At 37.4% G+C, this 25,986-nt stretch overlaps 1 protein-coding gene and 1 long non-coding RNA gene across 3 annotated transcripts in view; one reads left to right on the top strand and one right to left on the bottom strand.

Moving 5' to 3' along the window:
• LOC135223277 (uncharacterized) overlaps positions 1-25,986 on the top strand; it is a 561,157-nt gene that overhangs the window by 246,303 nt on the left and 288,868 nt on the right. The window lies entirely within an intron of this gene.
• LOC135223276 (oplophorus-luciferin 2-monooxygenase non-catalytic subunit-like) lies at positions 14,882-18,011 on the bottom strand. The gene is made up of 5 exons (XM_064261755.1): positions 17,868-18,011; positions 16,782-17,479; positions 16,216-16,371; positions 15,716-15,817; positions 14,882-15,239 (listed from the first exon to the last, which is right to left on the bottom strand). The coding sequence occupies exons 2-5, from the start codon at positions 17,443-17,445 to the stop codon at positions 15,097-15,099; spliced, it is 1,065 nt and encodes a 354-aa protein (XP_064117825.1). The 5' UTR covers positions 17,446-17,479; positions 17,868-18,011; the 3' UTR covers positions 14,882-15,096.

The raw sequence follows: 25,986 nt of genomic DNA, 5'->3' as shown, positions 1-25,986 counted from the left end.
AAACTTAAAATTAAATTTGTTTTTGATTATTTTGATTTTTTACATTTTACTTTATTTTTTTTATATATATATATATATATATATATATATATAATATATATATATATATATAGTATATTTATATATATCTATATATATATATATATATACATATATATATATTTTTTTTTTAACCAAAATTTCAACTTCACCACTTTCAACTTTCTGTTTTTTCGTAGTATCACTTGATTCTTCCTTTTTGCTTACTCCTACTAAACACCTCTTTAAAAAAATAACTATCCAAGGAAGATTGCTTCTGCCTGCTTTTGACAATGTTTCTGAAACGACTCGGGCAAACGTCATCGAACTGTGCAAGCATACGACCTGTGTAAGCCTTTTCGGGGTGTGTCTTTTCTATGAATGATTGCACCTTATGAAAAGCAGCTAGAGCATCCTTAATTTCTGCCGTTGTCCTAGAGTCTTCGTCGTCCTCCTCGCCGCTGCTAGAGAACTCTTCTTAAACGACGTTATGTTGCATGGCCTCCAACTCCTTCAGGTCATCCGTCATAAGCTAAGCTCCTCTTGGTGCTCCTCGAGAAGGTCACTGATGTCACTTGTCGACGACCAGCCCTATGGACTTGCCGAGTGCAACGATCTCGTCAAGATCTGGTTGTGAAACAGTTTCAGGATCGTCAACTGTTCCTGAATCTGCAGTACCAGCTTCGCCCACGTCGAATCCCTCGAAGTCTCAGGCGGATACGGCATCAGTCCAGAGTTCCTCCACGAGGAATTCAAGGTTCGCCTCGAAACCTCCTGCCAAGCTTGGTCGATGAGTCAGATGCATATCACAACATCGAAATGCTCCTTTCAAAATTCACGCAAGGTGAGGTTTGTGGTATCGGTGATGTCGAAACATCTCTTGAAAATACGTTTTGTATACAGCTTCTTGAAGTTTGATATCACTTGCTGGTCCATGGGCTGGAGGAGAGGCGTGGTGTTAGGCGGAAGATAAAGAACCTTGATAAACGAATACTCCGCTAGGATATCTTCCTCGAGGCCAGGAGGGTGAGCAGGGGCATTATCCAACACCAGCAGACATTTCAGAGGGAGGCGCTTCTCTTCCAAGAATTTCTTCACTTCGGGCCAAAACACAGATTTACCAACTCGGTGAACAAAAGTCTCGTTACCCTGGCTTTCGCATTAGCCCTCCACATCACTGGAAGCTTCTCCTTAAGCACTTTGTGGGCCTTGAAGGCTCGAGGAGTCACGGAATGATAGACAAGTAGGGGCTTCACCTTGCAATCCCCACTGGTGTTTGAACAAAGTGCGAGCGTAAGCCTGTCTTTCATAGGCTTATGGCCGGGTAGCTTCTTCTCTTCCTGCGTGATGTACATCCGACGAGGCATTTTTTTACCAAAAAAGGCCAGTCTCATCACAGTTGAAGACTTGCTGAGAACTGTAGCCTTCGTTGAGAGTCATCTCGTCGAACGTCTTAATAAAGGCTTCGACCGCTTTCGTGTCCGAGCTGGCAGCCTCCCCATGCCGCACCACTGAATGGATGTCAGTCCGTTTACAGAATTCTTCGAACCACCCATGAGAAGCCTTGAACTCTGGGGTTGGTGTCGATGTCCCTTCTCCTCCGTCGTCTTCAGCCTGGGCAATCAAATCGAAGAAAATAGCGCTGGCCTTGTGACAGATTGCCGCCTCCATTATCGTATCGCCAGCGATTTCTTTGTCTTTTATTCAGACAAGAAGCAGCCTTTCCATTTCATCGTGCACGTGGCTCCTCTTGCTGGGCAACATAGTCATGCCCTTGGAAGGTGTAGCTGCTTTGATGACATCCTTCTGCTTAAGGATGGTGCCTATTGTCGACGGGTTTTGACCGTATTCCTTGGCGATCATACTCAATCGCATACCAGCTTCATACTTTTTAATTATCTCCATCTTCTTCTCCAAAGAAAGCATCCTCTTCTTTCCGTCAATTTCAACTTTCTTGGGACCCATGACTAAGTATATACTGTACTTAATTATGTTATGTAGTATACGTATGTTGTAAAGTTCTCACACAACACAATAAAGTATACTACAACGAAATCACTAACGAATTTACGTTAATAAACGAAATCGTATAGAACGAACAAATACCGCGTGGTACGATACCGATTATGCCGCGAAGTGGCCGAAAGAGCACGCCGCTATGTAGATGCATCATGGGATCATGGGAGAGATGCTGACCAATAGGAGAGAAGGATCTTATGACGGTGACTAGCATCAGGAACCAATGGGAGAGTGGGAGGATGGTGGCGAGTCTACTTAGTTGGCGGCGTGGTAGTTTTAAAATTGTTATCGGTGGTCCGGGCGAATCTCGGACTTTACAGCAACAACTTTTCGTATCTTGAACAATTTTCATATGTAGAGCCGCAAAAATCTTCGTATTTGCATTCATATCTTGAGTTTTTCGTAAGTTGAGCCTTTCGTATCTCAAGGTACCACTGTACTATATATTATAATATATTTATTTATTTATATTTATCTATAAATATATCAAGTAATTATTTTTATTTCGTCATTGACAGCATTACTGAGAATTTTGGTCATATAGTGATATTTAAGTAAAAGAGAAACTCAAAACATTTAAATTTTATGCACAATAAAGGTAGCTAATTATAAATGAAATTCTCAGGTTTGGCAATGACGAAATGGTGATACTATTTTAACACAAAAATTTACTTACCGTACTATTGATCATATTTGGTCATATGGTGGTATTTTAGTAAAAGAAATAAAAAAGGTAGCATTGAATTTCACATGACACCTCGTACCCTGTGCATGGAGGTTTGTACACCCATTCCCTCGGAGGGTACCTATAAGATTTCAAACTCGAGGAAAAGGCAGACAGGATGTGGTTAAAAACTCGAGGAAAAGGCAGACAGGATGTGGTTAAATTGGGCGTCATCAAGGAGAGATGGAAATATATTACATAGGGGTGAAGACATTTAAGAAATGGAGAGAATATTTTAAACAACTGATAAATACTGAAAATGAGAGAGAGGATGTGTGTGGATGGACAAGTGATGCAGAAGTGAAGAGAGCATTAAGGAAAATGAAGAATGGTAAAGTACCAGGTCCATCAGAGTTCCAGATTGAAATGATCAAATTACTCGGTACAGAGGGGGGGAAATGGATGCTGTATTTATTAAAAGCTATATGTAAAGAGGAAGAAATGCCAAGGGACTGGGAAGAGAGTCTAATGGTATATATTTACAAGCAGTTGGGAGATCTCATTATTGTGGTCACTACAGGGAAATTAAACCAACAGAGCATGGATTGAAAGTTTTAGAGAGAACACTGGATGAGAGATTAAGAGAGATTGTAAAGATCGGGAAACAGCAGTATGGATTCATAAGAGGAAGAAGACGGATGGTGGATGCCATCATCATAGTAAGACAGCTACAGGAAAAGAGGCTAGAGGGAAACCAGGAGCTCTATTGTGCATTTATAGACCCAGAGAAAGTATAAAATAGAATCCCAAGATAGAGATGTTTTGGTTTTAAGGAAAAGAATAGTCCCAAAAAAGTTTGTTGGGTTGGTCGAGATGATATATAAAAGAACAAGCACAAAAGTAATAACAGCAGTTGGGGAAACACAAAACTTTGAAGTTAGTGTTGGATTACACCAGGGGTCATCATTAAGCCCATTTTTGTTTGTGCTAGTTATGGATGTGTTGAGTGAAGAGATCAGGAAAGAAGAGCTGTGGGAGTGATTACTACTGAAAATAAGGAGGGCCTACAGAGAAGGGTTGGAGAGTGGCAGGAATCTTTAGAGAGGGGTGGCAGAAAGGTGAATATGAATAAAAGAGGTTTTTCTGAGTAGTAGAGAAGATAGAAACAGAATAGTAATACAAGAAAGAAGAGGTTTGATTATAAAACAGGCAGAAAAGTTGAAAAATTTAGGATCCACTTTAAGCCAAAAGGGAGGATGTGAGGCTGAAGTTGACAGAAAGATAAAAGCTGCATGGGGGAAGTGGAGAGAGGTAGCTGGAGTAGTATGTGATAAGGAAATGCCAATCAAGCTAAAAGTCAAGATCTATATATAACGCAGTTATAAGACCAGTGTATGGAGCGGAAACATGGTCTCTGAGAAGAAAGGAGGAAGTAAAGCTTGAGAGAACAGAGATGAAAATGCTGAGGTGAGGTGCATTATGGAAATATTGCTGCTTGAGAGATTGGAAAATGATGAAATAAGAGGAGGAGCCGACTTAGTAAAGATTACAGAGGTCATAAGAGAGTCACGATTGAGATGTAATGGGCATGTGTTGAGAATGGATGACGAGGAGAGTGTGAAGAGGGCTTGGGAGGAACCTGTTAGAGGAAGAAGATCGAGAGGAAGACAGAGAATTACATGGCAAGAGGCTTGGTGGAGGATGATCCCTTTGAAAGAAGGCAATGGAGAAGGCGAAAGGCGTAGGAGGCAACTGACCCTTTAATGTAGGGATAACGGTTGGAAAGAAGATTCCCTGGGGGTACCTCATCTACCCCATCAACCCCATGACCTGTTTATGACCCCACATAATGAGCTTTTGACCCCATTTGTGGTCCCGACCCCTGTTTTTGTAATCCCTGAACTATATAAATCAAAGACTGTGTTGATTTATACACATTAGCATAGACACTAATTCTTGGCAGAAAGTCAAGGGCTGTATAGTCTGCAATCTTAGATCTTTTGAGTGGCAGTGCATGGACCAGAGCTGAACCATCAATGACCTGATGTCATCTGCCTCTGGCTTCTGGTCCGGAAGTGAGATGTGTTTCTCAAGTATGGAGGTGAGTTGGGACTAATGACAGCTGTAAATCTTTCCACCCTTACTCAGAGATGCAGGGAACAACTGATTTTGGTGCTTAAGGAATTCCTGCAGGTGGCATTCCCTGCTTTGACAAGAAATTAATATCTTGGAGAAAAGCTGACATTCTTCTTTCAGCTGTTTTTGTTTTGATGGTTCTATAGCAGGCATATTTTTAGAGAAGACATCTATGCCTGTTTGTCCTAATTGGCTCATAGAATGAGGTTAGCTTATCAGCCAAGCCTTTCACGAATTCCTTGTAATGGGACTTTCCTTTCTGTAAGTGAGTTTGAACAAACTTAGCTGTGCTAGGATGAGCAACATCTGATCTAATGAAGGTTCCACATTTTCAAAAAATGCTTGCTTCATTGTCATGACTCATTCAACACTGTTTATCATGCTTTTCTTGGGGTTCACTATCCTAACTGTAGATCTTTGCTTTCTTGCACAGTCACGGTTTACATTATTAAACTTGACCATACAGCTCTTGTGGTATTTTGCCATGTTTTTTCAGTGTTGACGCTGCGCCATTGCCTTCATCCAGACTTGCAGAATCAAAGTTAAGCAACATTTCACCTATCTCCTGGAACATTGGCATATTATTGAAATCATTATGTACCCTTCATGTTCAGGATAAGATGTACAGGGGCCTTCAGTTTTCTTGTCTTTTTGCCAAAGACAACATTTGCTCCAGTCGGTCTTCTTTTTGCCAGTGATTGAATTTACACTTGCAATTATAAGCTTTAGACTAAGGCTGAGGTGCTATCTTTCAACCACCTTAATCTGACTTGCACATTGATGTACAGGATACAACCAGGTTCAGTCACCCATACCTAGCCTGATTGTTCATCCAGCGCTAATTAAGTCCTGTTTGATCGGTACACCATCCAGGTAAGTGCATGAAAAAGCCATGTAGATCCTCACTTATCCTTGGCTCGGCTCTCTTGTGCTGGCACCTCCTGTCAATTCAAGGGCAGCTCTCTAACTAGATCTACCAACTATATATATAGTTTTTACTGGCTAGTTATGGGGCTGTTAGGCAGCGTTTTGGACACTAAACTACTAAACTATACTAAAGCAAAGCTAGGTACAGCATTAGTAAAGCAAGATTGTCACTGAACCCCATGCTGAGTTACACAGCAGTGAAGTCACTACTGTGCCCTGGTTGTGCGCTGACAGTCACTCTTAAACTAAAACTAAAGATAAAACCACCACCTACATTATATGTAGACTTGAAAACTATTACATTGAACAGGAAGAAATTTTTTTCATACCTACTGTATCCTGAGAAACAATTATTGAAGTGTTTTTGCTTGCCATATTGGATGCCATCTTTTTTTATATGCTATATGAAATCTTTTTACAGAAATGCATTTTTACTTTTGTTGCCGCAAATGTGTATATCCAAAACAAATGCATAAGAATATGACTAGAGGCAAGAGGCATATGAGTCCTAGCGGCCATCTTGAAAAATGCCAGCTATGTTGGTATTTTGAGTTAACACCCAGCAATTTTCAAAGTGGCATATGGAGAAGATATGTACCAAATTTCATGCATCTATCATTAACTGAAGTATTTTAGTATAAAGAAAAAAAATAATTCTATCTGCTGCACTATGTGAAATAGGAAGGTTCTTATGATGTTCTTGAAGATCTTATTAGGTTTATCAATCTGTGTTGAATAATTTTGTCTTACATTTTTTGGGGTGAGTTTTTCCTTAGACTTGATTAAAACTATGCTTGATTTTTTTTCTTCAAATTTGGTTGTTAGGTGTTGGAGGTCAGTAGACAGTAGAGAGGACTTGATTTTTTTCATGTTTGTTTATATTGAGCCTACTCATTTTGGTGTTCTACAGGTTAGTGCCATGTATGCTTAGCAGTCCCTGACCTTTGCGTTTTGCATATGTCTTAGCCTTGAAAATGAAACGCTCATGTAGATTAACTCAATTTACCAGAGGTCGAAAATAAGGGTTAACTGTGGCAAACCAACGTCTTTTTTAGTAGCAGATCTTTGCACGTGCAACTCCGTTCAGTAATGATTTTGAATGCGAGGCATAAATGTCGTGTTAAATTTGACACTCCACCTTTACTTGACTCGAATAGAAAACTAGATATTCATGTGCTTACAATGGCTGCAGAGATAATGATTTTCCCATATAACTGAGGATGATCATTGTTTGCTTAAGGAAGGCTGTAGTATATACCGTACGTCATGAAGGTGTGGTTTAGGGTAAATGATATTTCACTCCCAATCTGTTCATTTGTTTCTCCTCTTAATTTGGTCTTCTTTGAATTGTACCCCTTGTCAGACTGTTTTCTTTGATTTTGTTTTTCATATTCCTGGAAAGTTGATTGTTAGTTTGTCCTCATGGCTTTTTCCATGTCTTGTGCCATAGGAATTTATGTACATTATGAATAAACAACTACAAGAATAGATAACAACAATATTGACAGAAAGGACAACTGGAGAGAGGCTAAATGATGAATGCTGCATCGGTGTTAAGGTTAAACCGGTTACATTTAATGAAGGATCGAAAGTGAAATAAGAAAATCCCCACCGTCAATATGTTTGTGAAAGTTTCTTTGTACATCAAAATATTTATGACCGTAAGCTCTAGCTGGATGACGTACTAAGAATAATAAGAGGTCTACTGCAAAAACACAACATTATGAATGCCTAATTGGCTATTGTACCTCAAAGTTAATTCATCGTAATAATGTTTTAAAAAAAAGTGAGGTGCCAAATTTTGTATGTTTACCATCCTGATTTGTAAAACAAAAATAATAATAATAATAATAAAAAATAAGGAGAGTATGTAACCGGCATGAGTGCGTGAATTACAAACTGAATTTTATGAGTCAGACATACTAACCGAAGTTTGTTAAAAAAAAACTACATGAGGAAAGTGAAGAAAAATGAAAGAGAGCGTAAGAGCAACAACTGAAGGAAAAGGTAATCAAAGCTAAAGAATGGCGAATGCCTTTAGTGTGGGCAAGCGAGTCTGTCGCAGGTCGTTGCTTACTTTCCCTTAGTGTCATTCTGTTGTCTCCCTCTCTCAGGTATAGTCTGCCATTAAAAAGGGCGGGGGGGAAATTCTACACCTATGATTTTCATTTGAGTTGCCCCTAGGAACAGCTGTTGCGCGCCAGACCCTGCGCTGCAAGGCAATTTTGAAACACCAGCGTGCCAATATGTAGGAGATTTACATCAGCTTTTAGTTCTGTTAACGCAATGATTAACAGTTCTTCACTCTACCTCTATCTCTTTCCCCCCAATGGTAAAATAAGATTTATTAGTGAAAGAAAATGTCATCTACCCTTTCTCCCCCATCGCTTTCGATCACTGTTGCGATGCCAGTGTGTATAATATCGAAGAATCCTTTGCTGTTTGGCAAAATTAATTTTTGTTATCCATTTCGGAGGTGGCATTTATTTCTGGACTTTAATTTAGAGACATTTTTTATTTCTTGAACAAGACTGATACGAACTATATTAAATACCTCAATTTTATTGGTTTGGTGAGAGAGAGAGAGAGAGAGAGAGAGAGAGAGAGAGAGAGAGAGAGAGAGAGAGAGAGAGAGAGAGAATGTTAGTTTAACCAGTGAAAAATGCCATCGAGTTTTCTGTATAGCATATAATGCTGTATGAAACTTTGTCACGGTCCATGAAACTTTCAGTCACGACCCATTGGTGGCTTGTCTTGTTGGCACCTACAGCAGTGCCATGGGCACGATCATGGCTAAATTTATCAGTAAATAAAATAAAAACTACTGAGGCTAGAGGGCTGCAGCTTGGTATGTTCGATGATTTTAGGGTGGATGATCGATATACTAATTTGTAGCCCTCTAACCTCGGTAGTTTTTAAAATCTGATGGCGGACAGAAAAGTGCAGACGGATAGACAATTAGTCATCTTAAATAGTTTTTACAGAAAACGAAAACTACATGATTCTAAGAAAATTACAGAAAAACAAGGTGATAAACCGACGGACAAAGAGATAATCAAACGAACGTGTGAGAATTAGGAGATAAATGGCTTGCGATAAACGTATAAAATACTGCTATTGTTGAAACATAGCTGGGTCGTTTATTACAACTTGATGATAAGGATGCTGTCGGTGTTGGATTAAATACGAAATGAATACTCGTGAGGGGTTGCATGTGAAAATGATATCTGGTAGCAGCAGTCTGATAAGCAGTGACAGAAAAAGATATTTACGATTAGTTTTCGGTCAGGGTGGGATGCCACGATAAACACATCCTCCCGATGTCATTTATCTGTTATCTATTCTGTACTTAACATTACCAGTTTTCTTCAGATTAAGTTAGATGGGACTTTGAAGGTTTTGTACATGAATACTTTACCAGTTTTTATCGCCAAATATTTTGTCTTTTACAGGAACACACAGATGCACTCGGAATGAAGAGTAGATGAATAAAAGGAAAAACAAGTGTCACCACTGAATGCAGTTAATATTATTATTATTATTATTATTATTATTATTATTATTATTATTATTATTATAAGTAGTTTAACAAAACCAGCAAGTTAAAGTCTCAGACTTTCAAGTGCTCATCTTTACGACGTGTCTTTAAAAAGGTAAATACTGGAATAAATCTAAATTGAAGAATATGAACTGTTAACAGAAAGAGACCAATTTCCCTAAGTATTATCTATGTGCTGGATCTCATATATACGGTGCATCCATATGGCAAGTAGCTTGGTCAGCCACGATGTACACATCAATTCTCTGATTAGATGGACATCCTTCTTTGCATGACTAAATGAAAATATGCACGACTTTACACATTGAAATTTACATATATATATATATATATATATATATATATATATATATATATATATATATATAGATATATATATATATATATATATATATATATATATATATATAGATATATATATATATATTATATATATATATATATATATATATATATATATATATATATATATATATATAATATATAATATATATATAGATATATATATATATATATATATATATATATATATATATACTTATATATCTATATATAATATATATATATATATATATATATGTATATATATAATATATATATATATATATATATAGATAATATATATATATATATATATATATATATAGTACATATATATATATATTATATATTATATATATATATATAATATATATATATATATATATATATATATATTATATATATATATATATATATATATATATTATATATATATATATATATATATATATATATATATATATATATTACGATTGGGCTGCATGTTTTACTTTAAGTTAATAATCTTAGCCAAGCAAAACCCCTCATAAACCCACAAACAGAATAATTAAAGAATATTTAATGATTGGAAAGGTCGCCAGGTGAAAGTATGTTTCTTACTATTACTTGATTAATTACACACAGGTGAATTTATTAGTTTATTAATTACTCACACAACAGGGTGAATTTGATAGGAAAAATTGGACACTCACTAAAATAACAAATAGGTTAATGACACAACAGCAGTTACCGAGTGCATGATAATGCATCAAATGTACAAATACTGGCATCTTGCAAGTGGACTGGACTGTAAGCCAAATTGGCAATGAATTTCTCTCCACCTTGTTATGAGCAGATTCTTCAGGGAATCGGAAACACAGAGGTATGGCTGCGTGGGCAACTGTACGTATAACACTTGTGGAAATGAGACCATTATAGGTAAGACTAATATCAAAGTTGCACTATCTGTGACTGAGTTAAAGCACTAATTTCTTAGCAAGGGACGAGAAGTACTTTATACACTTTTCAAGGAATTACACATGGGTATAGCAGGTTCACTTTTTAAGTTAAGGAGACAAGAAATTTACTTGAGTGATGATAAAAAAAAAAAAGTCAAGGAAAAGACACTGGCCAGTCAATTTCCCTTCTGGGGCACATACCATCTTTGCTTCCTGTTATTGCTTTCACACAACATTATTTCGAGGTGATCCAGTTTATCAGCAGCATCCAGGAATGGACAATCAATCCACTGTAAGAAAGGGAAGTTCCACAGCCCACAGATCGGGGCTTGATCAGGCTGATGTTATCCGTGGTTGACTGTAGCTTGGAGGCTGCTGTCGCATTACAAGGGCCTCGTATGCTGATTGGGGGATTGCTTCGTGTGGCTTCCTCAGTGCATACATGCAGATTAAGGAAAAAGATCTATGGCCAATAATGCGAAGTACTCTGCAGGAGCTTAATTAAGTTTGGGTATTAAGACAGGTGAAGCAGCTACCTGCCCCAGTTGTGTTCCTTGGTGACACATAAAGCCCAACCATTGAAGAGGGTTATGACTGATAATAGCTAAAACTCTCCTCTCTCTCCAAGGCTTGTGGGCCTGCCTGTGCCCCTACTGTCTGTTACTGTCTGTTAATTTCCCCGTAAGATTCTTAGAAGTTAGCTATTTGGTGAGGATAACTGTAAAAGCTCCCTATTTAAATAGACATTCCACTCCCTTTTAGGCCTGAAGGTCTAGTAAGCCACTGCTATTGGTTACATTAAATACTTCCCCCTCATGGGTCCTTCCCCATGCAAATAGAAATAGTCTGAGATATAACCATAACTTAGTCCCTGAGGTGGTGTGAGCTTGCTAGCTGACTTATCTTAATGTCCCTAGCACCAGCATAAGGGGTGTCTGCATTTTTTAATAAAATGAATTGGTAATGATATTGACCCAAGGTCATAAAGTAACCAACCGAGTTTCACACAAAACTTAGTTAACACAGCACCAAAAATTATAACTATGTGCAGAGAATAATTGCAAATTGCAAGGGTGTCATTGAATCTGTGACATAATGTACTTGGACGTGAATGTACATGGACGTGAAGTATGTTAATAATACAAGTCTGTCAGAATGAAAGTATTGAAATACACATGAATTAGTTACTCTGTGGTACATGCTACAAGATAAAATAAAAATGCAACAAATGATAAGATAGCTAGGACAAGGTCTTCAGCTTGTTGGGCTATAGAACAGACTTAGCGAAATACAGAATAAATGTTCTCAATACAACAATACTGATTTAAGGTAGGAGACAACCCTAGACATCCTTTCTGGATGAAGGGCTCAGATTGCTCTATTAAGGTGAGGCACTGTTACAACTGTATGATATGAGTGCCATGAGGGTATGGTGGCTCTAATCAGGCTATCTTGACCTTCTATGCCCTCTGCTTTTCCTCTTCTATGGATTTCTTGAAGGCTTAGACCAAGACGATCCTTGGGCCATATCTATGGATTTTGCTTCCACTTGTGGAGCAGGCACGCTAGCTTTTGTGGGATGGCCTCCATATGGGTCACCATCATAGATAGAACTTCTGTAAAAGGTTTGTCTGTCAGTCTTGTCTCCTGGGAACTGTGATGAAGTCGAAAAGGGAGATGGTGGTGTCAGAGGTTCACAGGTTACAAGGAGCAGCTCAGGCTTGGGTTGCGAGGCTGTGGCGGGATGAGCTTCTGCTAACGTCAGGAGAATCCAAAGAAGACTCTACTGGACTTAAGGCTGGCTCTTGGCTGGATGCTGGTAGTGGTGCCAGGCTAGTAGACGAGTGGGGGAGCTGGATTGGGATCTCTTGAAGGGAGATTGACATCATGCACTGAACAGGCATAAAGCAGGCTCAGGCACTGGATTTCGAGAGGTAACGTCAGTGGCCTTGGAACCATGAGTGTCCGGCATCCATGTTTGTACACCTTGCAAGAATCAGTATCTGGCTCTGGGGGATTTGGTGATGGAGAGACCCAGAGGGTAGGACCCTTGACTGACCTCAAAAGGGGCTGAGGAGAAAGGTCCTGACCTAGGAGGAGTTCATAGCCTCCAGGAATATGGTCAGCTACTTTAATCATACAAATCTTACTTTTGTATGTTCTAGTGACCCTCTGTCAGAGAGTTGGGAGTGTCAGCCTCCAATTTTTAATGCTTCCAATAATCCAATAATTTCTTCGATAATGGCCCCTTAGGTGACTTTGTCTCTCCTTGCAAGGGAAATTTTGAGCACCAGTGTCTTTAAAAGCTGAGACCTGTTGGGGGTGATAACCACCTCAAGGAGGTGCAACATAAATAGGACCCACAGCTGGTTGTCCTAAAGAGGTTTGTTGAGTGACTGCCACAGCAACAGCAGGGGCAAGTTTCTTCCCAGGGCAATCCTTGAAATTCGGGGACAGGGCAAGCCTTGAAATACAGGGGAAGGCCATATTTCCTACAAGTATTGGAGTAAACCTTACTATGATCTCTACTACTAACCATATCAAGCCCGTTGTCGCATAGGTTTTCTTGAATATCTTTTCATATATCAGCTGTAACTTGATATTTTGGGACAGCATGTTTCACAGCATGTTTTAGACCCTCTGGTAATTTTGGGCAATATAATGAAGTACCAGAATTTAGTGATTAAGGTAATTTACTCTTGAACATTTTCAATTTCCTCAACAGTCATTGTAGATATCGGAACACCTGTCCTTGGTTTAGCTAAAGAGTTTGGAAATAAGCCCCTGGCTACTCTTTTCCCTCTCTGTCTCAAACTTAGGAATGGAAGAGTGTACTACAATATGGTTTTTTACATTTTACCCAAATTAGTTTATACGTTAAAGTTTATCTGTATTCCATTGTTTTTAGACATTATTATACCCTCAAGACTCATTTACAGTATATAGATACAGATGAGTGGACGGACAGAAAATTAGAGGGGCAGTAGTATAGTGGTTTTCAGGTATGTTTATTTTGTCGTCTGATATGCGCAAATGTCTGAATTCACCAATAGCTGCTAGTATCCATTCAGCTGTATCAGCTATGACAAACATGTTACGGTATTGTCATCTTGGATGCCTCAGTGCATTTGCATTACGGCTATTCGCTGCATATAATGCAGCGAAGGTAGCCAGTGGGCTAAGAATCTCTTAAAAGGTAAGGGATGATCTCTTTAAGGGTTCCCTTTAAAGTACAAGCACCAGGACGTGATTGAATGATTTTACCATAGCTTCCAGAGGCATCAGTCCTAGTAAGAGACGATGCACCAACCCATACCATGCTAGTCATTTTCCTGGTAATAAAATATGCATGATAATTATAAAAAAACTGCATAGGATTGGTTATTGTCAGTTATTAAGAACGTATAAAAGCTATATCTTAGTACTCTCTTCTATTCATAAGTTTGAGACAGACAGAAACGTGTGGGCGGAGCTTCTTTCCTAACTCTTTAGCTAAGCCAAGGACAGGTGTTCGTATATCTACTACGAATGTGAGGAAATTTATAAAGTTCATGCGTAAATTGCCTTAATCAATAAAATCTGGTACTCTTATATTGCCCAAAATTACCGGAGGGTTTAAAACATGCTGTGCCAAAATATCAAGAAGATCCAGCTGATATATATAGAAAGAGATTCAAGAAAATGTATGCGACAACTGACTACAATGATTAGTAGGAGCTGTTTTAGTCTGGGTAAGTTGGGAATTCTGATTAGGGGGACTTTGTTAGGGCTGCCCCCTTTAGCTTTGCACTGGGCTTCTTAGTGCCTTATCCTTTTACAATGAATACATGTAGGTGGGTTAGGGGGTCAATTTCTGGGTCGGATTAATAAGGCAGTGGCGTCAGGAGGAACTGTGCGGCCGTGGGTGTTACTGGAGGATGGATTTTGTGGAAATGTTTTGCATGGTAGTTTCATCCTTGACTCACAGTTAAAGTGGAAAATAGAAAATATGCCAAACTGGTCATTTAAATCAGTTTTTACCCTCTATTGCCATCTGTTATAAGCCACCATACATACCATTCTCCATGATATTCTGGGCCTTCTCCTGGTCTTATTGTTACTGCATATCGTACTTTTCTGACTTGACTTGTTCACAATCCCAACTCATCAAGTACATGAGTACATACAAACATAGATACATGCATATTTGGGAGAGAATGTGATCAGATGATGATGCGAGTCTGTCGCTCTTTTTTATTCTCATTGTACGTACAAATATTGATACTTTTTTACATAACTGGCAGGCAAAAAGAAAGTTCCTTTACATAACTGCAAATATATATTTTTCTCAAGCGATTTTTATTCGTTAACATATCTTTTTTTCATAGTTCGAGGATGTTGTCACAGATACATATGTGTAATTGTTTCAAGAAACATCAAATTCTGTGAGAGAGAGAGAGAGAGAGAGAGAGAGAGAGAGAGAGAGAGAGAGAGAGAGAGAGAGAGAGAGAGATTGTTTATCGCAAATTATTCCATCAGCACATGGCTTCATAATAAGCAGGATCCAGATCAACAAAAGCAGTTCCGTCCGAACAGCTTGGGGAATCGGCTAAGCGTTCCAGCAACGTTTGGTTGAGAATCAGCCAAGCGATGTCACACCCGCAGCCGAAGGGATTGTCTTGGAGTGAAGAAAAAATTGAATTTGTTATTCATTCCTTCTCGGACGAATATGCACTTTCTATTACGTTTTTCAAAATTTAAAAGTTTATATATTTTATCTTGGGTTAATGTATTGATTATTGGTCCAAACTGTATAGACTAGGATCACAAAGACACGGCTTGCATAACCTTTTGTTTTGAATACAGTATGCTCACTGATATTCATAAACGGTTTCAAATTCATATGTTCGATATGCGAAATATTGCATTGCTGTATATTATAGTTGAGAATACTTTACAAATACATACCGGATTTTTCCTAGAGAGTGACCCCCACTGGTTTTAAACCTGCGTGTTTAGTAAAAGCCTGCTGCGGATGACCATGATAACATAAAAGACACTATAAAGATAATACATAACCCCAAGAAATATTAGTCATAGATAATGACCCTCTTAAACCCCTGGGGGTCACTATCTATGAAAGATCCTACTTACTTTCTAAGTAAACAGTCGCGTTGTCGTCGAGCATTGGTCGAAAGACGTCCTCGTATAACTCTGTTAGAGAGTTTCCTTGCATATAAGCACTGCCTGTGACGCCTGGTATTTGTGAGAAATAATTGCGTTTCAGAATTCAACGTTAAATTTTATTGCTTAATGACGATGACCTTTGAAAATTGCGCAGTTTTAAGGAAGGGTACGGTATTTCTTCAATAAATGCTCTATCGGAACAAAATTGTACTGTTCACGGTCATTTTATTCAAGAAAATCTATTTTAGCGTGACATTACTTTCAAAATTTTTGTGTATGCATTGTGCAGTAATACAGTTATTTTACCCTTGGATAGTTAAGGACAATTCAAGGAACAGATAAACTTATAACATAGTCAGTGACTATGCGAGAAAGCAAATGGTATCTTTGTTGGGTTACCATTGAACGTTACGTGTACGTAAGTTAACAGAAATACAACTGGTTTTGAAACGAATAATCTTACTAACCGGAAATCGAACCGTTAGCTAACTGGCCGAGTTGATTGTTCCGGAGGAATAAGTAGCTTGTTAGTCCGCTTAGCTGAATGGCGTCAAGCGGAAGGGAATTCAGACTGTTCCCATCCAGACTCAAATAGGAAAGCTTTTCATTATTTGCAAAAGTTCCTGGAAAGAAAGAAAGAATGTAGTGTATTATAAAATGATATACGAGAATAAATATAGTTTGAAAAAGTGTTTAAATATACTTTTTGATTTACTGTGCTTTTCATTAAAATGAACACAGCTCGATTCTATATTAATGAAATATGTGCTTGATTAAATGACTTCAGTAAAGATGATATATTGTCTATGATGCTTTTAAAGTATTTTGCTAGAGCCACCTCTTGAAAAATATATGAGAGCAATTAACATTTGCATCAAACCCGTTATCTTTTCAGATAGAAGTTACGCTAAATTTAAGAGCCCAGATAATTGTTTTACAGGTTAAAAGATAATTAAAAAACAAACACCCCTCTCTTAAATATGCCAGTCGGAATTTGTCAGAGAAAATAAAGAAACCCAAGGTGTGCACTTGCCTGAAACTATCCCCGTCAGACTACACTGATCAAGAAAAACATATTCTATTTCTGGAAGACCTTGGAATGCGTCAGATGGAAGAGATATTAACGGATTTCCTATGAAATCAAGAATCCTCATTGTCACGGAATTCATTGTGGGAAATGATGTAAAGGAGTTCTTACAGAGATTAACACCAGACAAACGGCTAAAAGCCGAAATGTCTGGAATTCCTTGAAGGTGGTTGTTGTACATATCCAAGTATTCCAGAGTGTCTGCACTGCCTGCCAGAGCCAGGTCTTCTATTTCAACAAGGTTACCATTCATTATGTATATTTCTGTGAAGGACGATACTCCTAGGTCGCCTTCTCTCAAGACAGTCAAGTTACTTCCAGTCATGACTAGTCTATAGAAATCGGAAAACAGAAACTCTTGGCTGAAAACTCTCCTGAGTTCATCTCCATCCAGAACTTTGGAACAGTCCATCTCCATCTGATTTTCCCCAATGAGGTGACAAACACAGGGCTTTATTTCCTCGCGAGCCGGGCATTCATAAACTGGTGGTTCTGTTGTTGACGAAGGAATTGAGCTGGAGGGCAGAAGACTGCTAATATTTTGACCCCGGAGAAAAACAAATTCCCTTGCTAAAGTAAGCCACAGGAGGGCTACAATCTTTCGAGGCATTTTTTATTTTGATTGATGGAGTTTGTTGTGAAACCTGGAACATTTTTAAATGATTTAAGATTGATATACCCATTGTCAACAAGTGATTCATGAAAACACTACGTACATCTTTGTGGCGCATTACCAAGCTCTTGGCGTACTGTATTTAAAAGTTGAAGGTTTGAAAAAATAAATTTCAGTAATAGCCTTTGATGATGAAATAGTTCCTAATCATTAAAATGTTCACAATTTAGTTAATTAATACTTTCAGCTCATCTTGAGGGCCAAAAAGAACACATTGGAAGTCAAGATTTGACTCGTTTCCGTACTGATTACATTCCATTTATTTTATAGCAAAAGAACTAAGGATAAAGGTACTTTGTACCATTTGGTGAATCTGTGATGACGATACCTAGATAGGTAAAAATGAAGTCGTTACTTACGTCTTCTGTGCTCTTCCACTGGGAAAATGAGATCAGCAAATATATAGTGGTTATAGGGCAGGAATGAAGGACAATACTGACTGTTACACTTTGCGTCGTTTGTGTCTATAAGTTTCTGTCAGCGATGATATCTTTTGAAGTTGAACTCTGTGTGAGATATAACCTGCATCATCTACAAATTATCTGTAAGAAACTCTTACTGATAAACGTCTACAGAATGATAGCAATATGCTATTGGGAAGGAAAACACCTGGTTGATTTTAGATCTTCTGTTCTTATTCTGATATTGAACTGAATATGTGCATGGAGGTTTTTTTGTCAAATTTATTACTATATGATAATATAGAGAGACATATTTTCGGCCTTGATCCCTTTTTTCCATATGATTTTCATGGAAATCATACGTAGGAACCGGAGATGGTGATCATTGTCATTCAAGTATTTTTCTCTATTATTATCGTTATGCACTGTTACTTAGGTTAACGGACATTTGTTCGATGGTCATTTTTCGATTCAACAATTTTCGAGCGAACATGTTGGCAAAAGTATTCACAAAGCATCTGGTGTATTCAAATCCTCCCGAGAGACATGACAAACTTGATACAAAGCGAGAAAGGAAATCCCCACGTTAAAGGTAAACGAGAATAAATATTTATTTTGGCAAGAAGTGGCGATATGAGTGCAATTTCAGCTGAACAAAATCATCCAGCATATTGCATAAATGTTGAAATGCACCGATTTTTAGAGAAACGAAGACTGACGCAAAAACTACACGAGCTACTAGTAGCTCATTTAATTTTCAATGCATCCTCTGAATTAATTGCTTTTGCTGCAGACAAGTATCGTTAAGAACGTTAAGCGATTCATCCGTCGAGTGCGTTTAGGATGAATTGCGCACGACATTGGGTGATATTCGCTAAACATCCGCAATATTCGTGATACATGCTTGTATCAATCGGCCAACATCCGCAAACGTCCGCAATTATCCGCAGAGGCCCCTTTTTTCCCCTTTTTTTGAGCTACATAAAATTTTGGTTGTAGATGTCATCCGCAATACATACTCAATACATGAGCTGTTATCCGCAACTCACGGGTATTTGCGGCTTGGTAGCGGACTGGGAGAGTATGTATTATGTAAACCGTATGTAGAGCGTCCCTATCACGTCCATATCACGAAATAAAATAATATAATTGTGAATTTTACGTATTTGTCACAAATTGAGCGTTTGTGTTGTGTCTGATTAGCGAACAATTAGTGAATCGATAACGAACACTTAACGTACACCCAAACTGATATATAATTCGAACAGAAATCGACATTGTTGTCAGTATGAGTCCAGCTGTGGGTACATGGTATTGTCGCTATGGTGTTGGTGTGAATACTGTTGTTATATATTTAGCTGGCCTTATGCCAGCATGCGCAATACAACCGCAGTTTCCTGAACACGTCCGCAATGCATCCGCGATACATCCGTGATATTTGCAATGGTTCCGATCCGCTTCCGCAATACATCCATTATTCATCCGTGGTTGTTCTTCATATATCCTCAATGCATTTGGCGAGATACCAGTTTGACCCTCCTGGGAGGCCATCCGCAATGGCAATGGCATTCGCTTTTATTCGTGATACATCCGCAATACATTATTAATATATCCGCAATTCATACTGTTCTTATCCGCACACTATTGCGGAAAATCTGTCATTTTTGGTCAATTCTGTTGCAGATAAAAGAGCGCCCGAATCCACGACAATTTGTATCCTCAATACTTCATCCTCAATTCATCCTCTCGCCAGTGGGACCCGGCCATTAGCTGAAGTGAATCATAGGAACGAATTAGTATTTTTCGAAGTGGAAGATAGGATATTGATTTTTTCTACTCAGAAAAATTTGAGTACTTGCTTCATGCTAACATTTTTTTTCTAAAGATGGCGCCTTCAAAACTGTATATGTTGTCTGTGAAAAAATGGTTATATAGGGACTGATTTATGCATTCACCGAACAGAACAGGAGAAACTTATGGAAAAATCGTTTATATGTTAAGTCTCATGCAATATCCTTGACTATTGATTCTAAAAACACCTGTTCTGAACCTACAGTGGTAAAGGCAGTGAAAGTGAATTCTCTTTTATTATTCATTACGGGTGCTTTATTCATTGGACTCCATATTTATATAGAAACAGTTTTGAATGCGGCCTGAAGAGAAGCTATAACACTGGTCGAGATTTTTTCTGTGAATATTCGTCTGCCATTTGCCCATGCGTTTGTTCTTTTCTGACATCGGTTGAGTTGTATAATGGTTATAAATTTATATTTTACTTAACTTAGCCATGATGGATAATAACTTTTTCAAATAAAAGACGAAAGCATAAGGAGTACGAACATCCCTTCATAATACTTGAGACTAACCACGTACTTTCAAGGTTGAGCTTAAATACGGGGCAAATTTTATCTGTTTCTGTAAATATCAGGTAGTTTCTGAGATTTACAGGAACAGGCTAAAATAGGTCTGTAGTCTTCAGAATTTTTGTAAGGACGTATATTACCTAAGTTCTGGGTTGAAGCTTTTGGAGGCAAATTATTTCACCCTCACCATTTCCTAAACATTCTGTTGCTCAAGTTCTCTAGAATCTTATTGATTTTATTATAGTCACCCTCTATGGCTATCTTTTTTTTATATAATTTTCAGTAACAAAGTGCTGAATAATTGCTGCGACGCATAAGACACTTCCCCCCTTTTTTTCTTTTATTAATGACCTGAAAAGATTTTGATAAGTAATTACATTCAAGTCCAGCTGTATCATGTTTATCATTGTTAAATAGTGGTTGAAATGTAATTTTTTATTATGTTAATTAAAATTTGTATTCCATTTTTATATTTTTAACAAGAAAACTTTAGCCTTCTTCAAAAAATCCAATATAAAAAAGGATAAGTACAAACGTATACTACTTTGACACCCTTGTTATATTTTATCACTATTGAGATATTCCTCAGTTTTTGTGGCCAGAAAAAAATGACAATTTGCCACAGACTTTAAATGAAAATAACAATGCTTCTTAGAGTTGGTGACAGCTTCACTCTGACAGTTATAAGTTACAAGAGCGCCAGATTGCAAGGCAAGTGTTAATATAAATTTTGTAATAGATATTGTTGGAAGATACGAGTCAAAAGTAACTGATATTTATCCTGTAACAATAAAAAAGATCTTAATTGCATCGAAGTTACAACTTTGGTTGTTAGAAGAAGTCAGAAAATTATCAATGACCTACTAACGCAAAGGTTTTTCAAGACGTAAAAGGTCATTGAGTAAACAAGGGGGCGGGATGTCCAGCTTTGGTCAGCATCATAATGTTTATGGACTTGCAGTTCATATGGTTATAAGATATAGCAAATCCTCGGTTGATGAGAGTTATCTTTGGCACACCAAGACATCATATCAAAAGACATCTAAATCCAGTTCATGGTATTAGTAGAATTAACAAAGATAGCACATATTACAAGCATTTTGCATCGAAGATCATAAGTCAACATTGAAATTCCCAAGATGATGGTTGCTATAATAGCTAGCCAGAAAAATATTCTAGTGCTGATAACATATCGTGGGTAGTGAAATGAAAATTTTTTTTCTGCTTATGTTTTGTCATCTAGTGATATTTCGTTGTTGACTATTGGGGCCTTTTGGGGTTTGTAAAAATTACAAAGTACTATTCTTTCATTTAATGATAAACTTTGCCTTTTATCTATAAATTGGATATAAGGCAATGCTTATATATTCTATTTAATATATTAAAGGTAATGGGTACTTAACCCCTCCTTTTCATACTCTGTCATTTTTTTATAACTTTCCAAGTTGATAGCCAACTCAGGGATTTTCCACAACTTATTTAGCTTAACAGGATACCAAGTAATTACTTATTCTGAAAACTATCACATAATCCGCATTTGTTGACAATCAGCAGTGGTGTGTAATTCCATGTAAGTGTATTTGCACTCATAACAAGTAAGACATTTATTTTTATAGCAATTGTTGAAAACTATATCAATCATAATTGATAAAATGAGAATAGAGTCCAATATGGTCGTCATTTATATCCTAATTGTCATTGCATAAGTACAACTCTGTGTGAGCATGATTTAACTGACCTTCCGTACGAAAAGAAAAAAACAATACATATTAAATCCTTAATGAATTGGATTAATATTTCTACCAGCATACTGAATTCTCTTAAAAGCAAATGTATAATTTATGACTGAGCGGCTGAAGTATGTATGTATGTATATGTAAGAGAAATATATAAACAAATAAAAAAAAGACTGCTAACATAACATAGGACTTCAATATTCAAACGAGTCAAAGTCATCAAGTTCATCTGCGTCTGAACCACCTGAATCAGAATCTGTTATTGTTTCTATGCCTATGTCCATGGCATGTGAATCTCTAAGGAAATGTATCTTTCTGGAAAAGCTGACTTGGCGTTACGGAGAGGTAGGCATTTTCCAGTACTTAAGATCAGCCATGCTCTAATGGGGAACAGTCAAGTAAAGGTTGATGAATGTTCTTCAAAACAAACACCTGATAGTTTGCTCGAGTAATCTTAAGTTGGAGTGAGTCTTGATCTGGAGTGATCCGAAGTGTTGACTTTGTTTCATCTTTTTCCACTTTGAAGCACGAGCTTTTCCTGTGAGACTGGAATGCTTGACCCAAGTGATTGTAGAAACTGTCCGACTTGTCTTGATTTCACTATGTTGTCATATATTCATATAGTACACCCCTCTTTCCGTTACCAAAAAATGCTACCGCTGCACCTGATCCTGTGAAGATATGCAAAGCAATAATGACAGGAACAATTCCTCAGGACAAATTTGGGACAAGACTGCGATGTCTGTGTCTATTATTACTGGAGCTCTTGAACTTTCCAGTCTCAGTTTAGAATAGATGTAAAAGATAATGATGACAGCTTTTGTGAGAAGACATTCAAGGGCTGGAACTCTTAACGTCATCAGTATTAGCACTTAAGTTCCAACATTTGGTTCGACAGAATATAAGAAGAGCACATTTGGTTTCTGGTGAGCATGACGTCGAAATTCTTTCATCAAGAACTGTTGAAGCCTGGTTATGTTTTGAGGATTTTGAAAGACTCTATCGAATTCTTGAGGTGAAGGCAATTTAATGTCCCTCTTCATGTAGATATTGCCGACCATTTCAATGCCTGCCTTTCTGTCATGCTCACAGTCTTTTGTGTTCACTGGAAGATTATATGGGTATTTGATAAATATCACTTGAGAAGCATTAGCGTGACATGCACATATAATAAAAAATTTCTTCTCAGCATAGTATCTCGAAGTATAAAAGCTTCCCATAAGGCTGAGGACACAGACATTGTAGTGTTGTGGGCCTATGTTTCACACCATGTTGATGTTATCCTTGGCATAAAAAGACAACAGAGCAAAGTATGACTGCTCCCAAATCTGCCCTGAGGTTTATTGTTCCTGTCAGTATTGCTTTGTACATCTTCATAGGATCAGGTGCAGCTGCAGCATTTTTTGGTCATGGAAAGAGGCTGTACTATATGACAACATAGTGAAATCAAGACAAGCCAGACAGTTTCTACAAACACTTGGGTCAAGCTTTCCAGTCTCACAGAACACTCCAAGCAGCATGACAGAGTTCACCATTCAATTTGTGTATAATGACAAAGTCATCAAAACTCTTGGAGAAGCTCGTGCTTCAAGGTGGAAAAAGATGAAACATAAGTCAACACTTCGGATCACTCCAGATCAAGACTCGCTCCAACTTAAGATTACTCGAGCAAACTATCAGGTGTTTGTTTTGAACATTCATAAACCTTTACTTGACTGTTCCCCATTAGGGCATGGCTGGATCTTGTGTTATATTATTAATAATTATTCAGTAGTAGGAAAATAAATTATGTATCAGGTAATGACAATGACTTTGATGTGAGTAGTTCAGATGAATCTGAATGTGAATATTTGCTTAAAGTGTCTAGTAAAAAGGATAAGCTAATTAAAGCTGATTTTGAAGTTAATGGTAAAATAATCAAATTTCAAGTTGATTGTGGAGCTAGCGTAAATGTGATTCCTCAATATTTAATTCCTAATGTCAATTTAAAGCCTTGTGACACTACCCTAGAAGTGTGGACTTTAGACACAGTTAGACCTAAGGGAAAGTGCAGGTTAGTAATTAGAAATTGCAAGAATAGGAAGAAATATAACCTTGAATTTTTGGTTGTTGATTGTAAATACACTCCATTATTAAGTAAAAGAACATCAGAGCAAATGGGACTTATTACAGTTAATTATGAAAATATTTCTGCAACTAAAGATGTACTTGATAAATATGACAATGTATTTAATACTGATGTGGGTACATTCCAAAATGTTGTTAGACTAACCATTGACACAAATGCAGAACCAGTAGTGATTCCTAAATGCAGAGTTCCAATTAACCTTAAAAACAGAGTATGTAAGAAAATAAATAAAATGAAAAAACATAAAATAATAGCTAAAGTTGACCAACCTACTGACTGGGTGAGTCGGATGGTTGTAGCTGAAAAGAAAAATAAGGATTTAAGAATTTGTATTGATCCACAAGCTTTAAACAAGTCTCTGAAAAGGGAACATCATCCTACCCCTGTAATTGATGATATTCTACCCCAACTGTCAAAGGCAAAGGTTTTTTCATCTTTTGATTTGGCCAATGGGTATTGGCATTGTGTACTTGATGAAAAATCTAGTTTTTTAACCACTTTTCAAACCCCTTTTGGTCGCTACAGTTGGCTCAGACTACCATTCGGTTTAAATGTTAGTGGTGAGATTTTCCAAAAACAGTTACTCTTGAATCTTGAGAATCTTGATGGTGTTGTATGTATTGCTGACGATGTTATAATTTATGGTGTAGGTGAAACGTATGAGGAAGCTGTTAAAGACCATGATAGTAAGATAATCAAATTTTTGGAAAGGTGCCAGGCTAAGGGTATAAAACTTAATAAGTCTAAGGCCGTATTAAGAAAATCTAAAATCGCTTTCTTAGGTCATAAAATCACAAGTAAAGGTCTCATGCCGGACCCGAAAAAGGTGGAAGCTATCCTGAATATGAAACCACCTACTGATGTAACTGGTGTTAAAGAGTTTACAGGTATGGTTAATTACTTAAGTAAATTCCTTCCTAATTTATCTGAGGTGTTAGAACCAATAAGAAAATTAACTCATCAAAATACCGAATGGAATTGGACAGAAAAACAAGGAAAAGCTTTCATTGAGTCAAAAAGGCTAATCACTAATGCCCCAATACTGCAGTACTAGGACCCAAACTTAGACCTTGTCATACAGTGTGACGCTTCGCAAAATGGGCTAGGTTCAGTATTTTTACAGTGTGGTAAACCAATTGCTTTTGCTAGCCGTGCTTTATCAGAAACCGAAAAAAGGTACGCACAAATTGAAAAGGAAACACTTGCTATTGTTTTTAGTCTTAGAAAATTTCATGAGTATGTCTATGGTCGTAAAATAATTGTTGAGAGTGATCACAAACCTATTGCTAGTATTGTTTTGAAACCCTTGTGTAATGCTCCCAAGCGACTGCAAGGAATGTTGCTTAACATTCTACAGTACGATGTTGAAATCATACATAAAAAAGGTAAGGAAATGTATGTGGCTGATGCACTCTCAAGATCTTATTTGCCATTAGATAATTATGAAGAAAGTGAATTTGAGCAAGTTAACATGCTTGATTATTTGCCAGTAAGAAAAGAGCGTCTTGATGAAATTAAATATGAAACAGACCAGGATGAGACTATGCAAATTTTAAAATCCTTAATCTTAAAAGGTTGGCCAGAAGGAAATGATGAGATACCTAATGTAGTCAAAGCCTATAGTCATACTAAGGATGAGTACTCAGTTCAAGACGGGTTAATTTTTAAGAGTAATAGAATAGTCATTCCATTAAACCTCAGACATAAGATAATGCAGGTCATTCATTCAGCACATATAGGAATTGAGGGCTGTCTACGGAGAGCCAGAGAATGTATCTATTGGCAAGGAATGAACTCTGATATAAAGCAATTCATCTTATCATGTGAAATTTGTAATAAATTCCCTTGTG

The sequence above is a fragment of the Macrobrachium nipponense genome, chromosome 8, assembly GCF_015104395.2.
Source record: "Macrobrachium nipponense isolate FS-2020 chromosome 8, ASM1510439v2, whole genome shotgun sequence".
NCBI classification, from domain to species: domain Eukaryota; kingdom Metazoa; phylum Arthropoda; class Malacostraca; order Decapoda; family Palaemonidae; genus Macrobrachium; species Macrobrachium nipponense.
Note: the sequence above shows the minus strand (reverse complement) of the source record. Positions and strands in the feature narration are given on the sequence as shown.

Excerpts from the sequence above, each read along its gene's own strand:
- LOC135223276 (XM_064261755.1), bottom strand. The coding sequence starts at position 17,445 with ATGCCTCGAAAGATTGTAGCCCTCCTGTGGCTTACTTTAGCAAGGGAA. Across the intron at positions 16,372-16,781 it reads TCTGACGGGGATAGTTTCAG|GAACTTTTGCAAATAATGAA; the intron begins GCAAGTGCACAC and ends CTTTCTTTCCAG. Across the intron at positions 15,240-15,715 it reads CGCGACTGTTTACTTAGAAA|ACAATCCCTTCGGCTGCGGG; the intron begins GTAAGTAGGATC and ends CTTCACTCCAAG.